This window comes from Dipteris shenzhenensis, chromosome 7 (assembly GCF_047967505.1).
Source record: "Dipteris shenzhenensis isolate YYH24624 ecotype China chromosome 7, Dip_SZ_1.0, whole genome shotgun sequence".
Lineage (NCBI taxonomy): Eukaryota > Viridiplantae > Streptophyta > Polypodiopsida > Gleicheniales > Dipteridaceae > Dipteris > Dipteris shenzhenensis.
Window position 1 is genome coordinate 812,777 of NC_141602.1, and position 27,653 is coordinate 840,429.

General features: G+C 45.7%; 1 protein-coding gene across 2 annotated transcripts in view; it reads left to right on the plus strand.

The window, feature by feature from the left end:
• Positions 1–27,653, plus strand: part of LOC147899787 (putative serine/threonine-protein kinase At1g54610) — an 89,964-nt gene that overhangs the window by 45,969 nt on the left and 16,342 nt on the right. For both annotated transcript variants that reach the window (XM_087376811.1, XM_087376812.1), the window contains 3 exons: positions 11,465–11,689; positions 16,715–16,815; positions 17,551–17,641. In XM_087376811.1, the coding sequence (XP_087232937.1) occupies positions 11,465–11,689; positions 16,715–16,815; positions 17,551–17,641 (417 nt within the window). The remainder of the gene's footprint in view (positions 1–11,464; positions 11,690–16,714; positions 16,816–17,550; positions 17,642–27,653) is intronic.

A 27,653-nucleotide genomic window follows, 5' to 3' on the forward strand; every position in this document is an offset into this window, starting at 1 on the left:
GGGCTGGTCCTGGACTGATTTGGGGCGACAAACCTGGCTGGAACAGAGGCTGGATGATGGCTGAAATGGATGCCAAAACAAGGGGGAAATCAGCCCCTTTTATAGACCTGAAACAGGCCGACTAGTTGACCGACCTACTGGTGGGATCAACCAACTTTACTGGTTAGGTCAAATGACCCGACTTGGTCAGCCTTACATGCAGACAGCGGACGACCCAGCTGGCCCTTGGTTGGGCTGCTGGAAGGCCCACAACAATAGTTGGACAAACTGCATTTAGTTGCTTTTGCAAGGTGCTGACTATGCAACAAGGTGTCACTGCCACCTGTGCCTGGCAATGGTGCATGTGACATTCCCCTCTACTGGACTTGTATACCTTGCAACATTTTGTCCTGGCGAGCCGAAGTGCTTTGCCGTGGCATGTGACCTTGGAGGATAGGTATGGACCCACATAGCACGTGCCTAACTCAAGACAAGTGCTCACAAAGGGGAATGACATACAACAAAATATCATGGGTCTAAATGTGTGTCACAATGACCCTAGTGCAGAGATGCATGTGAAATTCCCTCCTACTTAAATTCTGGATGGTGGTAGTTGCTAAAGGACTAAATGAGCCTGCCCAGCTCATGATGACCGCTCGAAACTTGATTGTCCTCCCAAAGAAATGGGAAATAATAGTCTGACACTGGTACTAAGATGGCACTGCTCCAAAAAGATGAGGAACGAATGCTCTGCTATGATAACACGACGGCTCAATAAAAACTCCTGAGAACCGGTACTGCCACAAAGAATGGAAGCCGAACTGCTGTGTCCAATCATCCCACCATGCCACTACTACGAAATCCTGATCACGGGGAGGTATGGATAATGGCACTCTAATAGGGTCATGGGAATATGAACCGCATGCAGTCCTCGTGAACTGTGGCTGGATTATTGATGCAGAGACACTGTCCTCTGGAAGGCTAACGGCATGATACTAGCTACCAATTGCTACCATGCACCCTTCCCCACAGCAGAAGAACCACCCTCATAGAACTACTAGTGATACTCCATGTATGGCTAGGGTAATGACGTAGCCACTGAGACGAGGCAACCAAAAGTGAGCACCCGAAAACTCCATAATAGTCAACTGCACTCCTGGAAACTGAGGCACTACTGTCTGCATGTCTGCTATGAGAGAAAGATGGTATACAACTTCCTTCTCCTCTGGAGTGCTGACTACTAAGGGAAAGCTCTTTCGCCCTCCTAGAATTTGGAACTATGGTTGTCTCCCTGAGAAACTAAAAGAGAGATGGAATTGTGGGTGCATCCCAAAGGAGCTGAGAGGACACTAGCATTGCGGAGCACCCATCTAAGGGATAGACTGTACTGAATGCTGCACGAAGGAATGAAGGATCTGCTTCGAAAGAATTGAGAGATGGATGGCATAGCTTCTTCCCGGAGGAATATTGGTGCTGAGCCTATCCTCCTAAGGTACTCAGAAAGAAACAAGCTTGATGAGCACCCCTCCTATGAATCGACCAAACTGTTGTCCTCACCAAGGCAACTGAGAGTGTGGACACTGGTCACGACTATTGCTGTTGGCTCGTGATCTGATGAAGAGGAAACTGCCCCACGGAGTGAAGGACACAAGAATGGTATGGTTTTGTCAACCTCTCTACTAATTGGTACTGCTACTATTGCCTCTGTAAGAGATTACAAAGATATGGTGCTATAGGCATAAAGTCAACCTTATGGTTGACCAGTAGTACTTGGGTACTATAATACCAAGTACTTGTATTGTTTCATTTGAACATTTCTATTGGAGCTTTCTTGTGTGTGCACTCTTGCTCACTTGTGTTCACAACCTGTCTCCACTTTGTTCCTACATTTGGTATCAGAGTGCTTCCGTCTCTAGAGCCCATTCCCGTGCTTGCTTTCAAACACCTGCAAGCTTCATGCTCCAATGCGTGTTCCTAGTTCTCACATTCAGCTCTCCAGCTTTCGTTTGAGAGCAGGAAAACAAAACAGTCCAACGGCTGTTTTTTGACCTTTTGAGGTCCGATTTCAACGTTTTTTGAAATTTCTGAGCTGCCCGCATACAAACAAACCTTTCCCGCACCATTTCAGGCGGGAAAAAAAAAATATTTTGACTTTTTTGTCCTTACAGCAGACGTCCGTACTGATCTATTCGTACAGTTGCGCGACAATGCTGGGAGTCCGTACAACTTGTCGGAAGGTGATTTCGAGTCCGTACGACTTGTTAGAAGGCGATTCAAGCAGTTTTTGATTGTTTTTCTACGTTTTTGCTCAGATCTGGACTCTTTTCAGCTCCAGCCTCTCCCGGGTGTGTTCCAACAGCTCCACGCGTCTCCATACTTCTCCAGGCTCTTCCCTACACATGTATTGTGTTCAGAAGTACTCTCGACAGCTTCATTCAGCTCCAAGTAGCTCACTTCAGCTCCTTTGTCATCTCCAGCTTGCCCACACAATTAGTGGACTGTTTTGCAGGTAGTTCCAACCAAGGTGCGCTTTCAGTAAGTGTTCTGAGCTGTGTATTTCGCTTCGGGACTGTTTTTGTAGGCCATACTCTTGCACTCTCAGGTGCATTTGCAGATACTCTGCATTGTTGGGTGCATTTGCAGTTACTTGACAGTTGTGGATACCTTTGAGCTCCGTTGGATAGATTGGCAAACATGTATCATGTTAAGAATGAGGCAAGGACCATTGCCTTGACGAATCAGCTCAAGGATCTCAACATGCAGGAAGGCCAGGACATCACTAATCATATTGCCAGGATCACTGATCTACGTGATCAGCTCGCAAGTATTGATGAGGAAATAGAAGACAAGAAGCTCGTCTCTATTACTTTCAATAGCTTAGCGCCCTCATATGGCACATTCGTCAATTCATTGACCATTCTTCTCAGGGCAGCCCTACTCTCGTTCAATGAGTTAGTTGGGCTTTTGTAGCAAGAAGAGGAGAGATGCTCAAATTTTGCTGAAGCCTCTCGTCAGGGTAAGCAAGCGCTTGCCATGGGTGGAAAGGACAAATTTCAGAAAAAGTTTGAGCCAAAACACAACCATACAACTCAGCCCAAAGAGGGGAATGCAAGCAGTTCAAGCAAAAATCAGAAAAGGGGCAAATGCAACTATTGCAAGAAGCTAGGACATTAGATCACAGAGTGTCAGAAAAAGGATTGCCAATGAAAAGAAAAGGCAAAGGGACAGCTCTAGCAATAATTTTGTTGCCCCCACTGAAACTCGTGCTTCAGATGCACATGGTGAAGCTCATCTTGCCCAAGGTGATAGAGATTTTGTGTTTGCAGCATTTAATGAGAAGATGGATGCCAGGGGGGATTTGAATACCGAAAATCAATCAAGGGATGCTTCCCTTGTTGCAAGTGATACATGGTATATCGACAATGGCGCTACTAAGCACATGACTCCTCACCAAGAGTGGTTTGAGAACATCACACCTGTTCATGGCAGACAGGTTACACCTGCCAATGATGCTTCTCAAGACATCTGCGGAGTCGGGCACATTCCCATTCAGCTTGATAATGGGAAAGCTAAGTATATCCGAGATGTTTGGTATGTTCCAGATTTGAGGCAAAATCTGAATTCAATTCCAAACATTGCCCATGATCAACATATGCTGGTCGAATTTTAGGATAACCAATGCAGGATCAAGGATCCAAAGAAAGGGTGTGAGTTTGTAGCAATGGGCACATATGACAAAGGCTTATACAAGATTGATGCTCATCCTTATGATCAAAAGGTATTGGCTGTAGCAAACACTTGCCAGGCTGATTTATGGCATGCCAGGTTTGGACATGTCCATCATAGGCCATTGTCCTACTTGTACAACAACAATATGACTCAGGGAATGCCAAAATTGCAGCAACCAGCAAATGAAGTGTGTGAGGGGTGTGCACTTGGAGAATTGCATTGCTTGCCATTCAGTAAACAAGGCAAGAATCGGGTCAAGGCAACCAGAGTGTTGCAGATAGTGTACAGTGATGTATGTGGCCCCATGACTATTCCCACGCATAGAGGAGCAAGGTACTTTGTGACCTTTATAGATGACTTCTCCAGGTTCACATGGCTTTTTCTCATGAAGGAAAAATCTGAGGTGTTCTATTGGTTTCAGGAGTTCAAAGCTATGACTGAGAACCAAACCAATTCTAGAATTAGAACACTCAACTCAGATAGGGGGGGAGAGTACATATCACATGCATTCCAGGGATTTTTGAAGCAGCATGGGATTAAACATCACTTGACATGCCCTTACACACCACAACATAATCCACTCTCTGAGAGGAAGAATCGTACTCTCATGGAGATGACGAGATGCATGCTGAAATTCAACGCTAGTGCAAACTTGCCACCATACAATGACACCCCTTTGGACATCATCCAGTTTAAGGATGATGAGATGGCTTGCCACATGTTGAGGATGGCTCTCCCTCAAATGTTTCAGATTTGCAGCCAATTATTGAGAATAGACAGCCTCATGTTTGGAGACATTATCAACATCGTGAGGCCACTAAAGATGTTGATGCAGCCCCGAGTGGTACAGCAAAGAAATCTATTCCACGTTGGGCAAGGTTGACCATTCAAGATGCTAAGGATCAGCCTACTTTGGGGAAAACCAGGGCCAGTACTCAAAAAAATCAGAAAAATGTCAATTTTGCTTTGATGACCTCAGTGATGGAAGCTGAAAATGAGCCTCAAAGCTTCAAGGATGCTAAAATGAGCCTCAGAGCTTCAAGGATGCTCAACATAATCCGGCATGGCAGAAAGCTATGGAAGCTGAGATTAAATCCATTGAGAAGAATGCCAAATAGGACTTGGTTGATGCGCCCATTGGGAAAAATGTGGTTGGCACGAAATGGATTTATAACGTGAAATACCATTCAGATGGCACAGTTGAGAAATACAAAGCCCGTTTGGTTGCCAAGGGGTATGCACAAGAGAAGGGGATAGATTATGAGGAGACTTTTGCTCCAGTGGCCAAGATGACCACCATTCGTTCTGTCATCTCTCTTGCTGCGTTTTATGGTTGGTCAGTGTACCAGATGGATGTCAAGACCGCTTTTATCAATGGAGATCTTAAAGAGGAGGTCTATGTACATTAGCCCCAAGGTTTTGAGATGAAGGGACAAGAGCACAAGGTATGCAAGCTCAGGAAGGCTCTATATGGGCTGAAGCAAGCACCTCATGCGTGGTATCAAAAGATACATCAATTTTTGATGTCCTAGGGCTTCGTAAGCACTCATACAGAGCCAAATCTGTATGTTCTGCAGTCATGTTGGTACTATATGTGGATGACATCATACTCACTGGCAATGATTTGCAGCAAATTACAACAGTGCAGTCCGCTTTATGTCACAACTTTGACATGACAAATTTGGGCCTATTGCATTATTGTCTTGGCATTTAGTTTCAGCAGACCCATGATGTCACAGACAAAGTATTCGAAGGGGTTGTTGCAGAAATTTAAAATGGAGAACTGTAAGCATGTGGCTACTCCATTGGAAAAGGGACTCAAGCTGAGTAAGCATGATGCTGCTGAAAAGTTTGATGGCACTTTGTACAGAAAGTTGGCTGGCAGTTTGATATATCTATGCTCCACACGGCCTGATATTGCCTACGCCACAGGGCTTTTGAGCTAGTTCATGCATTGTTTCACGATCACACATTTGAATGCAGCAAAGAGGGTTCTCAGATATGTCCATGGCACTCTCTCTCTTGGCTTGCATTATGCTTCACATTGTGATCTAGACCTGAGTGGTTTCACCAACTCAGATTGGTCAAGGGACATTGACGATAGACGGTCCACTACTCGCTATTGCTTCTCATTGGGTTCAACCTGTATCTCATGGCTCAATAAGAAGCAAGAGCGAGTCTCTCTTTCCTCCAATGAAGCACAGTGCAAAGCTGCAAATTCAGCCACTACGGAGTTGATGTGGTTAAGGAATCTTTTGCATGATTTGCATCATGCACAGGATGGCGAAGCAAACTCTATCTTCTGTGACAGCCAGAGTTGCATTGCCATAGCCAACAATCCTATTTCATGCTCACATGAAACACATTGAAAATCATTATCATTATGTACGGGATTGTATTTTTGATGGCTTCACTAATCTCATCTATTGTCCATCTGAGGATAATGTGGTGGATATCTTCACCAAAGCCCTGTCAACAGATCTTTTCTTACGACATCGACATGGCTTGGGGATCAAAGACATTCTCACAATGTCAAGGGGGGTTGTGAAGTGATTCACAATGACATTGTTTTCATGTACTCCCATAGGTTGCATATCCATCTGGATGAATTTGTGCAACCATGGTACTTTAGGTACTGCAGGGTACACTTGAGACATTTCCAGGGTACTTTCAACCATAACTTTGGGGGGAATGGTGTTGTAGGCATAAAGTCAACCCTATGGTTGACCAGTAGTACTTGGGTACTATATATACCAAGTACTTGTATTGTTTCATTTGAACATTTCTATTGGAGCTTTCTTGTGTCTGCACTCTTTTTCTTTTTTCAAAAAATTGTGTGCGCACTCTTGCTCACTTGTGTTCACAACCTGTCTCCACTTTGTTCCTATAGCCTGCCTAAAGAACTAAGGAAGGGAGCTGTGAAGGACATGACTATCCCACTGATTGCCTACCAAGGAATGATCAACATGACTATCCTCTCCAACTGTTGAGGACACATCATTCTCCATACTACTGATTGCTACACCCGCTACATCCTCCGTGAGGGTACTCCCTCTTGCTAGGCCTAAAACGGGTTTGGTGGACTCTTGAGGCGCTTCCTTTTGCTGAGGTTCAAGGCCAATGGGACTGAAAAATTTGAGATCAATAGTCCTAAAAACTGGTGATGAGAAGGTGAAATGTGAGTCATGCCAACTGAAACTGAGGTGGCCAACAAACCTCCATGGGTGGAGGACCCATAGGAACTAAATGTAGCTGATGGAGAATCCGGATGGGTGGAAGACACATCACAATTGACTACTGCAACTGGGGTGTCCCCTTGGACGTAAGTCCCAAGAGAACTAACTATGTGAATTCTATAATCCCTCCACAAGGCTCATCTATTGTAGTTGTTGATGAGGCTAGGATGTCTCCACAGATAGAAGGCACATCAAGAATGATTGTGAAAACTATAGGTTCCCCAAAACTGATGCTGAGTTCCCTAGGTGGCAAACCCCTAGGAATGGAACTAGCTACATATGATGATTGCTAGACGAGTGGAAGACCCATCTACAATGACTGAATGATCCCCTCAGGGTCTTTGCAAAAAAAAAAAGATCCCCTCGGGTGAGAAACCCAAGAGAATAAATCGCTGAAACAAGATGATCCCCATGAGTGGTAGATCCAAGAGGCTCATCATTAGTGCATGCTACCTAAGCAGAGATGGCCCCAAGAATGGAAGACCCCTAAGAGCTAAGTGGAGACACTGGAAGACCCCCTAGGATGGTAAATCCAAGAGACTCAGCCTCCACCTCTACTGACTGTGAGACCAGGATGGTAGACCAAGAGACTCAGCCTCCACCTCTACTGACTGTGTGGCTCCAGGGAGGGAAGACCTTGAGAGCTGGTTGTGACATTGGCTGCAATAACCTCATTGGTGGAAGACCCTAAGGCACTCCATGTAGCTACTGCAAAATTGAAGGGCCCAAAGAAAGAGATGTCTACGCTGATTGCAATTTTGTGATGGGACCATCAAAGGGACTTGTGCTCTGAGGTGGAAGACCCCTGAGCTGATGAACTATGATAGCATGATTTGGATTTGGAGTTGCTTGTAAAGGAAGCGATTGTGCTGAAGGATACGATCTTGCTACATGAATGCTCACATGAGAGCTACTATGATGCATGGGTCCATGATGTAAGACTGGTAGACCCATCAGCTGCTACAACTTCCCCTTTTCCACTAGGTTGCACACGGATGAAGGTGGGAGACCCAATGCACGATGAAGGGAGGGAGGGAGAGGCTAATGGAGTATGCTACTACCACTAGTTTGGGATAGATGCAAACGTACTACCACTAGTCCAAGATAGGTGCAAAATACAAAAATTGAAAATATCTTGATTATGCCCCCTCCTTTGCCGACTGCATTGCCATTACTATGATTTGCTGCCAAGACTCCCTCAAACCTCCTTCATATCAAAAGGATTCCAATGTAACATGCAGGGCCTTGCTGTGCGGAAATAGATAAATGTAAATGGAGAACTCAAGCATGAAAGCCATTAGAGATCTTCCTAACTATTGAACACTGCTTTATTTATGATGCTGGCGGTAATGCCGTACCTATTGTCTGTACATGAGTGCAAAATCGGCATACAAAATTGAGTTGAGAATCTCCCCTTAATTGCGACTACGGGAGTACAAGCTATGCTACATGGAGGAGTCGCCTCAAATCACTGTCTGTTTGGAGAGGATTTAGGGCTAGTCCTGGACTGATCTAGTGCAGCAAACCTGGCTGGAGAAAAGGCTGGAAATGCCAAAACGAGGGGCAAATCAGCCCCTTTTATATGCCTTAAACAAGTCAATTGGTTGACTCTGACCTGTTGGTCGAGGTCCACTAACCGGATTGGTCGGGTCAAATGACCCGACTTGGTCAGCATTTCATGCTGACTGACCATGGGAGGCCCAGTTGGCCCTTGGTTGGCTGCTAGAAAGCCCTCAAAAATAGGTGAAAGATTGTGTTTGGTTGCTGTGAGATGTTGACTGTGTAGCCAACTGTCATTGCCACCTGTGCGTGGCACTGGTGCACGTGGCATTCCCCTCTACTACTGAACTTGTTTCTAGGTGGATACCTTACAACACTTTGCCCTGGCGACTTGAATTGCTCTACCACGGCCTCAGACCTTGGAGGCTAGGAATGGACAGGGGCTCACAAAGGGGCAACAACATATGAAAAAATATATTGGGTCTGAATGTGTGTCATAATGACCCTAGTGTAGGGATGCATTTGACATTCCCTCCTGCTTAAATTGTGAAATGGTGGTGGATGTTGAGGGACTACATGAAATTGCAACCAAATGTGATCATGATGACCCTTAACTACGGCTCAAAACTTGACTACCCTCTTAAAGAAATGGGGAATAAAAGTTTGGCACTGGAACTGAGCTGGCACTGCTCCAAAAAGCTAAGGAACATATGCTATGCTATGATAACATGGTGGCACAATAAAACTCCTGAGAACCGGTATTAGAAGCCAAACTAATGTGTCCAATCATCCCACCACGCTACTACTACTAATTCCTGATCATGGATCGTATGGCACTCTGATAGGATCCTGGGAATATGAATTGCATGCTGTCCTCGTGAACTGTTGGGGACTCACTGGACTACAGATGCAAAGGCACGGAGATCTGGAAGGCTAATGGCATGATACTTGCTACCAACTATTGACATGCACCCTCCCCGTGCCTAAGAACCACCCACATAGAACTGTTGGTGATACTCCAAACCAAATGCCCAGAATCTCCAGAATACTCAAATGCACGCCTAGAAACTGAGGTACTACTGTCTGCATGACTGCTACCTCCTCTGCTAGAGTGAGAACTGCCGAGGGAAAAAGAACTGTCACCCTCTTGGAATCTAGAACTATGGATGTAAATGCCTCCCAAAGAACCTGAGTGATGTTAAGTGTTGTTGAAATTGTGGCTTTGTCCCAACATGTGGAAACTGATATGCGCTCCTCTAATGAATCACCAGAAAAAGATGTTGCTTGAAGGAACTGCGAGGTGACTACAATTGTGAGTGCCTCCCTGACGACCTGAGAGAGGGCTCAAACTGCTCAGTACACCTCTAATGCACTGATTGACTGGTATGTCTCTTGTAAGAATTGAGAGATGGACGGCATAGCTTCTTCCTGAAGGAATACTGGTACTGAGCCCATCCTTTTGAGGTACTGAGGGAGACACAAGCTTGTGAAAACACCTCCAATGAATCAACCAAACTATTGTCTTCACCAAGGGGACGAGAGTATGGACGCTGGTCACAACTGCTGCTGGTGGCTCATGTTCTGATGAAGAGGAAACTACATGACTAACCTCACAAAGTGAAGAACACAATAATATGGTAATGTGTCGTTAACCTCTCTACTGACTGGTACTGCACTACTGCCTTCCTAAAGAACTGAGTAAGGAGAACTGTGGAGGACAGTGTCTGACTATCACCTACTAATTGCCGAGGAATGATCATCCTTACTATCGTCTCCAACTATTGAGGATGTGTCATCCTCAGTATTGCTGACTGCTACACTTGCTACATCCTGTATGAGGGTATTCGCTCCTTGGATCCATCTCAACACAGTCAGTAGAGGTGGAGGTTGAGTCTCTTGGGTCTACCATCCTAGGGAGTCTTCCAGTGTCTCCACTCAGCTCTCAGGGGTCTTCCATTCCTAGGGCCATCTCTACTCAAGCAACACGCACTGATGATGAGCCTCTTGGGTCTACCACCCATGGGGATCATCTTGTTTCAACAGTTTATTCTCTTGGGTTTGGATGGGTCTTCCACTCGTCCAGCATCTTCATCATATCTTGTTGGTCTGCCATATAGGGAGCTCAACCAATTGCATCAGTTTCATTAGGCTAACATACAGTTCTCACAATCATTCTTGATGGGTCTTCCATCCATGCAGACATCTCAGGCACATCAGCAGTTGCAGTAGATGAGCCTCGTGGAGGGGATCATCCAACTCAACATTGTTAATTCTCTTGGGGTTCCACCCAAGGGGACACCCTAGTTGTAGCAGCCAATTATAATGGGTCTTCCACCCATCCGGATTCTCTGTCAACTACATTAAGCAGTTTCAGTCGGCATGACTCACATTTCACCTTCTCATCAGGAGTTTCCAAGAGTAGTTGGCTCAGTTTCTATTGGCCTCGAAGATCAGTAGTAGCAGGGGGCTTCTCAGGAGTCCGCCAGACTAGTTTCACGCCTAGTAGGAGGGCTCAGCATGATGCATCTATGCCTTAATTTCTTCTCTCGGCTGTTTCTCTTATAGTTAAACTAGAAGTTTTTTCTAAGGGGGGAAAAAACTTAACCCTTTGTAAAATATAATTGTACAACTTTCTTTGCCGTCTGTTATTTTTTATTTGCAACTATATACTAGAAAAAATGTTTTAAGTAGTTAAAAGAATTTGATTGGATGCAAAGACAATTAATGCTCCATGTACTGTATATGTGAAACTATACACCAGAAAATATGATCCATGTAACATAGAAGGATGTACGAAGAAGACAAAAGGTTTTGTTGAGCTGCCAAATAAATTAGGCATGCACTAATTTGGATAATTACTATGTCCAGATCTATAAATTCATAACAGCACCTCTTGTGAAGACCTTATCGTGATTTCTACCTCTGTCTACAAATTGTTAATGTATTGCATTTTTATAAAGCAATTCATCCTTTTTGTGTCATCAAGACAAATTTTGATTGACCAACTTCTGGTTTTCCAGGTCGAACAGTTACATAAAATTTTCAAACTATGTGGATCACCAACAGAAGAGTACTGGAAGACCTCAAATTTGCCTCATGCAGCCATGTTCAAATCACAGATCTACAAACGCTGCCTCTCAGACACATTCAAAGATTTTCCTGCGTCAGCATTGGCTCTTTTGGAAACTCTTCTAGCCATCGAGCCAGCTCAGCGTGGAACAGCTTCTCAAGCACTTGAAACTGATGTAAGAGTTTATCTTTTTACAGTGCAGCTCACAGCAGCTAACAATTTTCGGACCGAAGGACACAACGAAACTGGACATACTTAATGCTCTGATTGGAAGGCAATATACAGTTGTTGTCAGACTGAGGTGTAAACAAATTAACTATCATAGAAAAAATCGTCGATGACTTAGCTGCCAATGTCCTTGATTGATGGTGCTTTCTTTGACCACATACTGTGGCATTTGATTTTGTAGAACCTGTCTCTCTGTATTATTTTCCCATTTGCCACCATTATGGGCTTATGTTCAAGTATCTAACAAGGCATGTATCCTTGAAAACCTTACGTTCATGTTTTTGTTTTATTGACAGATCAAGTAATATGAAATTATTTGCCGTTCAAGGCATACTGCACATGGCTACCAGATTTGATCCCACTATTATTATACATTTCAATAGGCACTTCCCCAATTCATTTCAATATAACATGCCATCTACTAGCTCTATTCCTCTCCCTTTTCCCAAAGTATTTAACTTGGAGTTTCATCGCTTGTTATTGTCATACAGCTAGCTGTTTGACCGTCTATCATGCACCTTGGGACTCATCACTTGAAACCAAAGTAGATCTAGCAAATGAATGCTCAATGGGGACACATCAGATCCTTAATCTTCATGATCCTTACCTACAGCATTGGATTATTACTCTCTCTCTCTCTCTCTCTCTCTCTCTCTCTAGACGACGGAGGATGATGGCAGATTTTCGGAGGAGATTGCTCCATGGAGACTTGGCACCGCCAGCAGCCCACTTGACACTCGCCCAGATCTTCACACTCATGGCAAGAGGCATGGTCGATGGCCATGACTTCCATCATTTCTTTGGATCACAGACCCCTTAGGGAAGACGATGTTCCTCATATTTCATATTTTACATTTTGTATCTAGGCATTTTTGGTAGGATTTTTGTAGCCATTTTTGGCATCTTAGCTGTATTACGATGAGGCCACCTAGTTGGCGCATCGTTGATGATGTATTTCCCTTTCGGATGATTTTGTGTCCCATAGGCCATGTATGGCCTTCCGTGGACCTTTAATAAAATTTCTTTCTTTCTTTCTTTCTATATATATATATATATATATATATATATATATGTATGTATATTACTAAGAAGTTTTTTCCTTGCAAGTCATGTGCATAATGCCCAAGGCCTTTTTAGTCATGGTAATTACCTTTCTTTTGACCGCTATCTTGTCTATTCTGATTCCCAATCATTTGTCGACTTACACTTTTATTTCTCTCTTCCATCTAGCATGGCCCAAAGCCCACCTCTAGAAGTAAAAATTTTCACTCTACTTTTTAATTCTACCTTTACCTTTTTCAGATAAGAGTTCATACCTTCAGACTTGGAAAGTTCTCGTTCCTTTTCTCTCCTTGCAAAAGGAGAACATTACTAAATCTAACAAAAACTCACGTTTTGAAATTCAATGGTTGGCATTCACATAATGGAGACATGGAAAGAAAACAATGAAATTTGCAAGACAACACAGGATTGGGTGTGAATAAGAATCACCTCTGTTGGCACATATTCACCATGGGATATTCTATCTTGTTATAGGAGATACAAGATTGTGTTTCAAAAATGTATTTGTAGTTCAAGAAACATATAGGATGTGTTGTGTGTACATCCAAAACGACTCTCAACATTGAAGTTCTAATAAACTATATAGTTTTACAAAATTGGATGCCAATGGGTGAATCAAAAGATTAGGAACATTAATCACCAAGCCATGTGGAAGGAGAAGGCATATCATCACATGCCTCTATCCTAACCACATGTTAGCCCTAAATCCGGTAGGCTAGAGAGGCTGGATCAATGTAGAATGCATGGTCCCCCTCTATAAGCCACAAGACCATCCCCCAAATAAAGTCCCTCTACATATTGGCCACAATCCTGAGAGCCGCTAGCAAAATCCTCTATGCTGCTGGGCATCCCCATAGACAATGGGGGGTTGTCCTTAACACTCTGTCTGCACAACAATGGCAACGACCCATCCACCCCACCTACTCTAGCCAGAGGCTGATGGGAAAACCTCCATGTGCAACCATCCAAAAGAAGTAAGAAATCTTTCGTGGTCTAGAGACGTGACCAAAAGTGAGAGATGATATCCTTGGGAACCTCTTGCTCTACCAACCATTGTTCTCTCAAGGGGGTCCATGCTGCTGCCTCCAGCTGAAGATGTTGACCAATGCGGGTGATATATGAAAAGAAGGCACCTCCTCAACCCTATCTGAGTGCCCTAACTGAGCGTGCCCGAACCACTTGCACGAGTCCCACTGAGTCTACCGAAGAGGCCGGCCCTCCCATAACCAGAGCAACCAATGTGCACCCTCCTATGATGCAATTGTGTCGGGGTCTACAGTCTACCCAAAACCCTCCCTCTCCTCCTTTTTCTCAACCACCACCCTCCTTGGCTACCTTACTTTCTCTCCCTTGGTACTACTATCTTGCCTGCTCTAATGTCGCCTATTATCTACCAACTCCCTATTTCTTGGTCTCAGCCATGAAGCCTATCGTAGCTAGCCATTATTTCATCTATTAGCACGTCTCCCAAAAGAGTAGTTGTTCCCCCTCCAAGGAAGCAAGCATCTAAGGTGGCCAGAAATCAGCAAGCCCACTGCCTATTATAGAAAGATAAATAAGGGCTTCCACATCTCCTTCATTGCCTCACCGGGGCTGTCCTTTTTTGGTAACCTCTTCTTGATCTTTGTGGAGTTTTTCCCTTGACCCAATGCTTGCCCATGTGTTCTTTAAAGACTCCATGCCCTCTTGGGTCTTACCAATGCAACCCAAGCTTGTTGCCTAGGTCTAGGATTTCCCCTAGAACCTATCCATTTTATACTATGACAAGCCCAATAAATGGCATTGTCTATTAACATCCCATCTATGCAAACATAGCCAAGCCCTCATGGTTTCCCGTCTTTCCATAACCAAGCTGTTGGCTTCTGTAATTATTCTTAACGCAACACTCCCTTCTCTTTAAGAATGGTTTACGTCCTCGACAATAAAATTGGAAAACCTCCTCTGGAGATTGCTCCCCTTTTCCATATTTAACTCTCCTTCGGCCTATCAATTTCCTACCCTCATTGGACTCTCTGTCGACGAGCTGCCCTTGTTTGTGGACAATCTACGACGGGGGTCTAATTTAGCAAAGACTCTCATCCAGAATTTTCTCTATACTGAGGACATGCTGTTAATCTCAGATACAGCAAGGGGCTTGCAACAACACTTGTCGGCTTCATAGGCATTCTGTGACTGCTGTAGGTCAACCTTGGTACGACCAAAGTTACAGCTAATCGCCCCTTTCACATGAGTCATTTACCCCAAGGTGTTTCGATTGAGATTTTCATGTCTATGTGTGCCTCAAATGCATATTCACAGCAACCACATTCAGCTTGAAACCAGTATTGCAAGCCCACTTCTAGCATTTCAACACAAATCTCTAGTTATACCAACAGAACTATATACAACGACTTTCTAAGGGGAAAATTTCAGGTGAGTTGGTCAAATTTGAGCGGTTGCACTTCATGATTTGAGAAGTTGGATATCCAATGCATTTGTGTGGAGGTCAATTCAGTCTAGAAGGCCTACCTTATGCTTATTTCTTTGCATGAACGTGCATTTATATTACACAACAGTATTTTTTGGGTAAGTTTATATTTATTCCAAGACAAAGATCATTTCGTTTAGATTATTAGCATGGAGATACGATTTTTGAAAGTTTTAAGACCCGTTAGGACTCTTTCGAAAAGTGCAGCAACTAAGGTGCTTACACAATTAATCCACATTACATAGCATAGTCTGAGAGGAGGTGAGGAAGAAGCTACCTCAGAAGCGTCAAGGTCAAGCCTCCCATGTGGCACTAATACAATGTGCCCAATCACATTGTACTAACACACATGCAGGAATGAGATACTGACATCTGATTAGCTGCCCTAGAGAGGTGATGTCTAACCACCAATCAACTAATGAACTAAATCAATAGTTCACCACTTGCTGTTGCAAAACTCCCCCTTAATGAAAAATAGATCTGGCTTAATGCCCACCATGTTGGAAAACTTCTATTGCTTAACCCTCGCCAGAGGTTTGGTTAGAACATTTGCAGCTTGATCTTCTACCGAACAATACATTGAATCTACTGCTTTGCTTAGAAGTTCCTCGCATATGAAGTTATGCTGAATTTCCTTGAAATACTTGGTTCTTGGCTTTCTTGTTTAGAGGACCTTTTTTGCTCAAAAAAGAAGAAAAAATCAAACGAATTGAGGATGAAATGGAGAGAACTGTTGATACTCAAGGAGGAATAGAAGCAAGGCCAACATCCTGCACAAGAAAAGAGGTAAAGAGGGGAATTCAGACAAACTTGAAATAATCCCACTTCCATGGGTTGCATCCCCACGGGCCAGTCTGTACAAGTGGAAGGGGTTGAGAGAGAGGGTTGGATAGATAAAGCAGCACACAAAAATTTAAAAAAAATGAGTGAGGAGAAACTGAGATGGAAAGACCCATTTCTACTCAAGAAGAAGAGCAGCAAGGCCAACGTCCTGCAAAACAACAGAGATAGGGAGGGTAAGTCAGACAAACTTGCAATTACACTGCTTCCATTGGTTGCATCCCACTGCCAAGTAGGTACAAGGGGAGGGGGTGAGAGAAGGAGGAGGAGAGTCCTGAAGAGTTCACACACAGGGAGAAGGAGAGCCCTGAAGAGCTCACATACAGTAGGAGTGCGCAACAATGTACACGAGGTTCTGAAACCTATCATTCTTTGAGCATTGATGCTGATAACTGGTTGTACATCTTGCATGCTTCATTGAGGATAATAAAATATTTCCTTTTCCCCTTTTACATAACATTTGATAGAAAGGATATTCAAGTGTGTTATTAATAAACATGTTAGATAAATAAATAAGGCAGCCGGATTGTCTATATTGCCATACTGAGTTCCACTACTTGGACTGTGCTAGTAAACACTCTCAGCTCCTGTGATGCCTTGCAGTTTTTCAAAACGAAGCCATTTGCATGTGACCCCTCAAGCTTGCCAAAGTACCCCCCAAGCAAAGAACTCGATACAAGACAGCGTCATGAAGAAGCACGGCGGTAATGTTGTGTAATGTTGCATTAAAACATCTGATACCTAAATATTTGGTTGAAATTCAAAATATGTCCTTCGTTGTTGGAAGCTCACAAATGCATGGAAATCATGTGAAGAGAGACGATTTACTATACAGTTTGATGCTGGAAGTTCCTCATGGTCTGCTTTCTGCACAGATTCAAAAGTTATCTACGCACATGACGACTCATGGAAAAAGAGGAATGCATCTGTTAGGTTTTGACACACCAAAATACCAAAAATAGAGGAATTTTCAATCACAAAAAGGAGTCCTTTTCAAATATCAAGCCTGTGAATCTTGGGCATATAAAGATACTGAGCACAGGATAGCATTTATTTCCCACAAAGACATTATTTATCCTGTGAACTAGAGAAGGAAAATGTCTCTGTGTATTGTATAAGCATATGTTGTCAAACATGCATCAGACTTATATGTTGTCAAACATGCATCAGATCACACCCACAGACACATGGGCACCATCAACACATCCATGCAAGACCCCTACCATACTAATAGATTCAGTGGAGGAGCTTCACCACTACCAAAATCTAGCCAACCAAAGAATTTTGAGATCTGTTCCAATGATCTTCTTTAATGAACGTGCACAATTCTGAGAAGCCATAAAAACATTTTACAGGCAACATCTTACCATTTTCTCTTGGTAAGGTATCTATAACTTTAGTATTCTAATGGAAGAAAATTTTTGTAATTGTTGGCACAGGCAAGCTGCACTTGAAGCAAGAATGGGAAGGTTCCAATCTGGCATACAACAGGCCACAACAAATAAAATCCAAAGAGAAGTACCCTTGCAGGTAATGCTAACTAGATTAAATTTGAAGCTGGTTGGGAACAAATGAGCAGAAGAACAAATTGTATCTCATCTAAACACATGTCGAGATTGCAAATTTATTGATACCTGGATCAGCATCTAATGCCTACTATCCTGGGATAAGGCTGCCACCACAAAAAGAAATCTTGGACGTACAATCTGAATAATTATATTTCATGATGGAAATGTGTCAAGATTTAAATAAACAGTGATATATTCCATTCAAAACAAATCATACAATAGGTGGGAGAGAAAGTACTCTATCCCTAGCCTCAACAATGTGGCAAAAAAGCCATGGAGGTGGTCTAAAATGCCACGACATCCCAAAAGGGGTCAAGTGAAAAAATAAAGAGCAGTCCCATGTCCTCATGAAGGATATAAGTTTCCCACGAGCTGCCAAAGAGGTGCCTGTACACCGCTCCCACTGACTCCTAAGAGTGAAGATAATCTCTGCCCAAATGGAAGCGAGAGTGTCAGCCTCCGTGCATAAATGGTCCCCAAGGACAAAAGAACATCGCGAACACCATATCCGCCATAGGGTAATGCTGGAAATCACCTCCCAGGCTGACCCTGCAGCTGAAGTAGGCATGGAATCCTGTGCTGGTACCGGTACCAAAAGTAAATCCTGCGGCTTCATGATGCTGACCTCCGTGGGACCCCGTCTCTGGCAACGCTGCATGAAGAAACCAAGGTCTCCTTGCTCTGACTCAAAGAGAGTAAAGGCTCCAAATCCTCTCCCCCAAAGAGCAGCGCCCCAAGTCATCAGAAAGGACTCAGATGTAACATATGAGAACAACCTGAAGATACCTGTTCATACCACTCTAGAGCTGGTGCAACTCCATAAACAATGCTTGCTAGATTCCTCTGCAAGCTGACAACGCATACACAAGGAGGGTCTACCCATCTGCTGAAGCCAAGTACCCACAGGTATGCCCCTATGTATAGTGAGCCAAAGAAAGTAGGAGACTTTCCTGGCTCTACTGATGCCCCAAAAGTGGGTCCAATAGCTCAACAAGAGCTCTGCAGTAAGTCCCTGTGCGTGCCAATGCTGGGAGGCAGATGGAATGTGATGAGAGTCTCTCTGCTGAAGCCTGTAACCCGCCCTCGTCGAGTATTGGAAAAAAGAAAGAGGACGAACGCCTGCCACCGGAGCAGGCCATGCCCACTCACCTAGGTCCCAGTCAAGCTCCACAAGAGGTCGACCCTAAAAAATCCAAAGTCTCCACAATGGTCAACCTGGAAGGATCTGTGGCCCATTCCTTACCCAGGCAACCAATGACCCTAACTCTCTACCAAAGAAGCTCCTGACGATCCAGGGGCTGAGTGGGATACAATCTGTGAGAGGAGTCCGTCTCAAAATAAATAAACGGTGCCGGTCCTAAGCGAACTCCAATACATAGCCCAGCCTCACTAAAACAACCTGACCAAGTAGAAATGGGATCAACATAGGCTGGATCTGTAAGTACATCCCTCCACTCCTGAGGAATAGCTCTCATGATCAGTAATCTGGTGGTAGCAATCTGTCCAAGTGGCCCATGTCTATCTTTGATCACCTCCTCTGACATCTCCACACCTCCCCTGAACCAATCTCCGACTGTCACAACCCCCTGAGCATGCCATCTGGCCAAGGGAGTCCTAAGTTCTGTACTAAGGGAAGATCCCTAGTACCGAACTAGGGGGTTATGGTAAAGTAGCTATCGGGCAATTTTCTCTCTGGAGGAGGGAACTGCTCTAATGAGGTGCTGTCGAAAATGATCCCATATGTGAACAAGCCTTTTCACAAGTGGTGAGGAAGGCTGAGAATGCTGGTCCGTCAGGAAGATCCAACTGACTCTACCTGCCCACTGACCTGCTGCTCTAGGGGTGCATTGGTGAATCCCATGCAGTAGGAACTGCTTCCACGGCTGATCTCCTGGAGTCAAACCTCTAACAAGAAGTTTGACTAAAAGGGCTCTGCTCTGCATCTCCGGATCAAGAACCCCAAGTCCTCCCTGCGAGAAAGGTAAAGTGATAGTATCCCATGAAACTCTGGCCCTAGTGTCCTCAGAACCATCACCACCACTCCACAGAAAGTTCCGAAGCAATCTCCTCACCTGACGAATCAAGTCAGCATGAAAGCACCAACATGACGCAACATACCACATAGTCGCTAGTAGAACCTGGTTGAGTACTAGTGCTCTTCCGGCCAAAGATAGTCTAGCCGTACTCCAGTAGGCTAGCTTTCTTCGGATACTCTCAAGAACTGGGGCAAACTGTTGCATCGGGGACACCTCAATGCCAACCTGGAAGCCTAGATATCTCATGGAGGTGCCTCTGGGTAACCATACAAAGCCTCTGTCTCCTCCCCATGCTGGTGGGGTATCCTGCTGAGCTCCAGTCCAGATGCCTTTTGATTTGTTCCAATTGACAAGTCCCCTGAGGCTAGGCAGAACTTGTCAATTGCATCCGCAGCAGTAGCAAGACTATATGCATCTCCTCTGACTGTCAGTGCCGTATCATCAGCAAACTCAGTGTCCAGAAGCTCCTGCTCCTGCCGGATAGGCAGATGAAGGCCCAAAGTGCCATGACTGGTAGCCTGCATAAAATAACCCATAGCCTCCGCTACGAAAAGGAAAAGGTAAGGTGCAAGCGGGCATCCCTGTCGTGACCTGCATGCGGATGGTCCTCTGTATCTCCCCTTTCCGGGGTCTCCTGCACATGTGTCTCAACTCTCTGCCAACTGTGAGCTCGTACCTGGGGCTGCTCGTACTGCTGACTCTCCCTCTGTCTCCGTCTCCTTCGAGCTCTCCGTGAAAGCTGTTCCGCTGGAGACACCTCCAAGTCCTCTGAGTTCACTGGAGGCTCCCCCAAAGAAGTCTCCTCTCGCTCTGCTGAATGAGTCGAAGCAGGCTCAGAGACCCCTGGAGGCTGCTCGTACTGTTGACTCTCCCTTTGTCTCCGTCTCCTCCGAGCTCTCCCAGAAAGCTGTTCCGCTGGAGGCACCTCCAAGTCCTCTGAGTTCACTGGACTCTGGAGGCTCCCCCAGAGGAGTCTCCTCTCGCTCTGCTGAATGAGTCGAAGCAGGCTCAGAGACCCCTGGAGGCTGAGCTGTAGGTTTTGGGTCACTCGGAGGATGAGATGTATCCGGAGTCTCTGATCAATGCCGACGACTGGGGCAATCCCTAATAAAGTGACCTCTCTTTCGACAGAAAAGACACTGATCAGGAAGACCCTCGTACAAAACCCTCTGCTGCATCTGGACCCCATCTCCAGTGGAGTAGGCAAAGGTCGAGGAGGGGGGAAATCTGAAATGAATCTAACCCTCGTAACACCTGTACCAGTGAGTGACTGAGCATAGGAAAGTCTAGCACCTGAAGGGATGACTGTACCTGCCACGCTAGCCATATGCTCCACAACTCTGCGACAAGAGCTGACCTCATCAGGAAGTCCAGGGAAAAGCATCCAAAAGGAGGCCTGTCGCGGTCCCGGGGAAGTAGAACTGAAGTGCTTCCGCCACGGCCACAAATGGATGACTCTGCTCTGAAACTGAATCGGTGAGCTCATAAGTACTCTTTGAGCCTGCTCTGCTGACTGAAGGCCAAAAGAAAAGTACCCTCTGCCAAGCAGTCGAAAAACCGTAACTGAGACACCCAAAGAGGCCATGCTGGTGTACACCCAATCACGTAACTGTTGGCCTGTACCGGGTAGAAAGCCAATGATGTGTGTCGAACGAAAACCCTCCTCTACTACCTCAATCATCTGCACAATGTCGGGAGGAAAGGAAACTGTGACTTCAATCTCCTCAGGTTCGGCGACGGGAGTGGCATTAGTGTCCTCCATTGTCTCAGCTTGCGCTGTCCTGAGGGGAGGAGCTACCTCTGCTGAAAATACCCACCAAGAACTCGCAACCAACCACAAGTAAATCCCCCAAAAGAAACCTGTATAATGAATGCTCCGATCTTCAGCCTGCGTGGGATGCAAACAGGTCGCTCAGTGTTGAGGCAGACAGCTCCGCCAATGCCTGGAAACAGCAGGATCTCAGCTCCCCGGAACGAGTCGAACAGTCCCGGAGAGGGCCCTGAAACTGCCCAACCTGAAGCAAGGGAGGGGCGGGCAATCAGCAAGGGAGAGAGGCGGCCTGGCGAGGCCAGGACAGCAGGCTGAAGGGGGGGGCGCGAATTTCAGGCTGAAGCGGAGGGGCAACCTGAGCAGGACGCTGCCTAGGGTGCCTGCGCAGCCAAGGCAGCAGGGCGACCTGGGCTAGGCACTGCCAAGGGGCCTGCGTGGCCGCGGCAGCAGGGCCAAGGGGCCTGCGCGGCCGAGGCAGCAGGGCGCAGGGCGACCTGAGCTGGGCGCTGCCAAGGGGCCTGCGCGGCCAAGGCAGCTAAGGAGCGAAGTGCTGCCAAGGGGCCTGCGCGGCCAAGGCAGCTAGGGAGCGAAGTGCTGCCAAGGGGGCTGGGTGATGGCGACAGGCGGTGGGGCCAAGCCTTGCAGAAATGTTGATTGATGCTCAGTTGTCTTCCTAGAGCCGTCAATAGCTCATTCTTAGATTAAATGCAAGGTATAAATTATGTTTGAGTCATAGGTTGACGATGGTGGAAATGGATCAAATTTACCATCCCCCCATCACCAAGCTTCAACACGCATCCTAGATATGCCATGCTGTGATGCTAATGACTATCCCCCAAACATCAGGGACCGGCAGAATGTCCTCAATCTCCTGGCTCACAGATGTCTCCCCACTCACCAAGAAATGGATGTTGCCTCAATATGGAAGGCATGCCTAGATCTAGTGGACTGAGAGGCAGCTTCAGAAGCAATGTGAGATCATCTCTTGAATCTATTGTACAGTAAATGAGATGTACCATCTTCCTCATTCGATCAAGCTGGGGACCTATGTGAATCCCTCTTTGTAGCACTAGCCAGAAGTAGGGGCTGGTGATATGTCCAGAGCCATGACCAGAACCTAGAGAGTAGTGTGTCTGATACATGCTGCTCAAGCAAATGCCTACGTATCAGGTGGTGCCTACATTGGGAGATCATGGAGAGAGCATGCATAAGTGTGCCACACATCCGGATCAGTGATGGGAGTAGTTGGCTTCCCCTTCGATAGAAGTATCCATACAGTGGTCAGATCTCCTCCTTGAAATGACCTGGTAATCTCATCCATCTTGTGTGAGGAAGGCCCACCTCTTATGATGTGTCAATCATTTGAAGATTAGATGTGCCTCAAATGATGTCAAATCACCCAAGTCTCGCCCCTGTGTGAGGTGAGATCTCACCTCTCTACACTCATTGTCACGAACCAAGGGTTTTGAGGCATCTTCCCATCTCGAGCCCGTGTGGATCAGGTTGTTTGGAAAGATTTGGCATAGCATTCTATACCACTAATACAAGAGTGTCCGAGGTATAGGTGAGGTCTATCATTTCCAAGTAGGATCGAAAGCTCCCTGGTTAAGTGGCACACATATACTAGGTCAAGGGCACGGTCAAAGCGGATCTAGACACGAGTAGGTGTGGGATGGAATCTCTCTAAGGCTGGCGTAGTAGCAGAGATACATAAGGCTAGGTATGAGTGATCAGCCCAAGTGGGGGAGGGGGTACAATGAAGCCATGTACCCGTGAGGCAAAAGGCTAATGGACCCAGCAAGTAGTCCACTATACTTGTCCCCCTGCCATGTGGGAAACAAGTGAGTCCCCCAAATTATGGCCATCTCTAGAGACCATTATAGACGATCAGGTCATGGAGTGCCCCCAAAATAAAGATGTGCACACACATGTCTAGGTCCTAGGGGCAACAGGAAAGGGAAGGGTGCATTAGAGTGCATTGAATGGTAGATGCGTGGGTCATAGGATAAGGGTAGGTGTAAATGGGAAGATGGAACTTGAGTGATCGCAAGGGACATTAATGAAAGGGTATCACCTTTCATTGTGAATCTCACGTCGCATTCTCTCTACCACATTGCATTCATCCACCTTCTCTCTCCAACCTGGCATGTGGGTCGAAATAGAAACAAGTACTCTCACGAGAGCGCTCTTCCGCATTGGAGGGCCAATTGCATTCAAATTCTGCATGCATTGCACACATTTGCATTCTCGAGGAGCCTAGTTCTTCACATCATTGACCCGCCAGGGTATACTCAGATCCACCTACCACACTCGCTTAGGATTGCCATTGGGCAGTTCCGTGTTTCATCACACCGACTCCGTATCGAAAGTGGACGAGAGGAGGGGATCCCCTGAGAGAGTCATCTCTACACACTATGTGTGACTAACATGAGATCGCGTCATAGATTTGCCTTCCATTGCCCAGACTACTACGAGATCCATGGATGATACCACTGCCTCTTCAGAAACGGCTTTGGGCCCCTTTCTAGACTTCTCTCATACCCAGACCAGAGGTGCCTCGCAGCTTTCATTCACGAGGCGGTCTGACATAGACAGCATCTCATCAAATCATAGAGACAAGGGCGCGAGGCCTTATTAGAGTCATCTCAGAGTGTGATCACGGAGTTCTTCCAGCCAAACATACTGTCCCCTCTAATCACAGATAGCAGGCGAGGCAGAGACCCCGAGACCGAGTCATGACTCATGGCACATTTGACAGAGGACAGACACACAGATCACACTAGCCGACATCCCATCTATGTTCAAACCTAGGATACAATCGACAGGGAGTACTGTGGCGCTTGTCAAGCGCATAGCCATGTTAAAATTCGTGGTTAATGCCCCACATGTTTTGCCCCCCCATTTATGAGGAGAAGGCAAAGGGGCTTAGGCGGTTAGAAGGGGGAGTGATTGAGAGGGGGTCGCCAATTGGTCAAAGTCAATGGTCGGTGGCCGAGGTCAAAGTCAATGGCCGGTGGTCAAGGTCAATGGTCGGTGGCCAAGGTCAATGGATGGTAGTCAAGGTCAATGGCCGGTGGCCAAGGTCAATGGTCGGTGGTCAAGGTCAATGGTTGGTGGCCAAGGTCAATGGTCGATGGTCAATCCACCACCCCATTGTGGCCTCTCCCCTCTATTATATAAAGCCCCCTTCCCCCTCACTATCATATAGCACTTAAGCCTTCAGCCTCTCAGCACTGAAGCTGATCCAGCAGCGCGCACTTAGTAGGGAGAAGGCGACTTGTCTAGCCCACCGTTGGTGGAAGAAGATTGCAGCAACTGCTGCCCTTTGTAGCTGCTCCTCTTGCAGCCTGTTGCCCTTCATTCTAGAAGGAAGAACTTGTTCAGTTTTGCCATCTCCTTTGTTACTTTGTTGCTGCACTTTTGTTGAGTTGTTTTCCAGCAAGTATTCGTCCCTTTTGCTTCTGTTGTACCGTGATTTCTAACATGGTATCAAAGCCCATGTTCTGGGGCTCACCTAGGAGCTTGGAGGAAGGGACTTCCATGTGAGAATCTTCGCCGAAGACAGTCCCGGTTCAAGTATTACTTGCTGCCCTTGCGGTCCGAACAGTAAGGAAGAAGATTTCTGTTTCCAGACATGTTGACAAAAGCCTCATCCACGACAGCCCCTCTCCCTCTTCTTCTCATCTTCCTTCTTCCTTCATCCCCAACTTCGGAGAAAGCGGGAAGCTCGATGGTACCAACTACCCGATATGGAAGGTGAAGATCCGGAGTCACCTCATGGCCCAGAAACTATGGAAGCTCGTCACGGGAGGTGATCCAAGGCCGCTAGACACCTTGGACAGCAAAGGAAACATAGTTATCCCGGCGGATCCGGATGATCTCGAGTACTGGGAGACCGAGATACTCAAGCTCTTGCCATGCTTATTGGGATGACGGCAGACACGGTCATCCCGCATATCCAGATGGCAAAGACTTCTATAGAGGCATGGGCCATTTTGAAAGACCTCTATGAGACGGACAACACGGCCCGCATCCTCACTGTCCAGCATCAACTTCACAACATGGATATGAGTGAGGGAGACAAAGTACACGACCACCTGACGAAGGTGAAGGTTGTGAGAGACCAACTTGCGGCAGTTGGTCAAAAGGTGGATTCAAGCCAGTTGGCACTGATGGTGCTACATAAGCTACCCAGGAGCTTCAAAGGTTTCGTGACAACGGTCACCGCAGGTCAAAGAACAAAGCCCATGACTTTTGAAGAGTTTTGCCCTCTTCTCATCCAGGAGGAGGCTAGAGAGGATTCGTACTCCCAGGCATACGAGAAAGCCCTAACTGTGAAGGACAGGTCCGGCAAGGGCAAGTCCAAGGACTTCCACAAGAAGACTGACAATCAGGAGCGCAAGGAGAATATGAAATGCTTCTATTGAGAGAGGTCTGGTCATATGGCGAAGGAATGCTGCAAGAGGTGCAACCTTACTCGTAAAAGACAGCAAAGACATTATCATTTCTCTCCCTCTCTCAACAGAGACACTAGGGCCCAGGACAACAGTCGGGCTGGACCCCCCCGAAGGATTTTATTACTTGAGAGAAGAAGGAATACATGAGTTCAGCGTGGAAGCTGTACATACAAAATTCAAACGTGAATTTCAATTACATGAGCTCTCAGACTCCCCCTCTTGGCAACAAGCCACTTGTCAATTTCTACTTTACTTTCCTAATTACATGCCACTAAGGGCAACTCTGGAGTCTTCGAAGCACTTGGTCACGCGAACCACCTCCTAGACTCTTGGTAGGCTCCACTGCGCTTAGGAAAATCACTCTTCCTAGTACCTGCAACAATTAATTAAAGCGCACTACCATGGCACCCATTAATTGTTAGCGCTTTGCATGCAAATAACACAATGTGGACTAATTCTAGCCACGCTGGGTGTCCCTACTGAACACATGCGCACACATAACAAATATAAAAATATATATTTATATTTATTCTCTGGTTGACTGGAGTCAACACTCTTGATTATAATTAAGAGACTTTGACCAAGGGTCGAGGCGCCTTAATTATAGTCAAGTCTCTCCAACCGAAGTTGGCACATCTTGGTTAACCATAGTTAACCCTCTTGGCAATAAACCAAGTCTCGTTGACCGAAGTCAACACTCTCTAACCGTAGTCAGCTCTGTGGTTCTCTGGTTAATCGTAGTTAACAGAACTCTTTGACCTTTGACCATAATTAACACATATGAAAACTCTTTAATTATGATTAAATAAATGGTCAACTAGGATATTTACATGATGGTGACATCTCCTCGGCTTCTATTCAGTTGACCTCAACTGAAAAGCTTCCTTGTAAACATCCAAAAGCTGTGGATGATCGGACAACATGTCTTCATCCATCCACTTGGCATCTAATGCCATATAGTTCTTGAATTTTACAAGATACCTGTAAAACTCCTTGCCCTGAGGGCCTTTGTGTACAGTATGGTACACAATCTATTCTGGCTGAAGGACCTCCTCCAGCTCATCCACTTCTGGTGGATCCTCTGATACGGGCTCTGTAGGCTCTGGCCCCTGGAATTTCTTTAGAAGACTCACATGGAATGCATTGTGAATCCTCCAATGCTCTGGCAATGTTAGTCTGTATGCAACCTCATTTATTCTTTCTGTAACCCTGAGAGAGCCATAGTACCTGGGAGATAACTTTGCATACACTTTCTGTTCGCCTTTAAACTTACGGAGCCTAGCTTTCTTGAACTTTAAAAGTACCCAATCCCCTTCCTTGAGATCTAATTGTCTCCTATGCTTATCTGCAGCTCTTTTATGTTTCTCTTGAGACCTTTCGATTGCTGTTCGGACTTGGCTGTAAGCTGTCTGGAGGTCTCTCACAAACTGATCAGCTGCAAATATTTCGTCCTTGGTCCTCAGGATAGGTGGCAAAATCACCTTTCCATAGATGACCTCAAAGGGGGCTTCCCCTGTAGAGCTGTGTACTGTATTATTGTAAGCAAACTCTACCAATGGTAGGTACTTTTCCCAGTCTGAACCTTGGTCGCCCACATAGCATTTCAGCATATCCAATGCTGTGGAATTTGCTACTTCACTTTGACCATCTGTCTGAGGATGAAAAGAAGAAGAAAATTTCAAATTCATCCCCATGTTATCAAATAAAGCT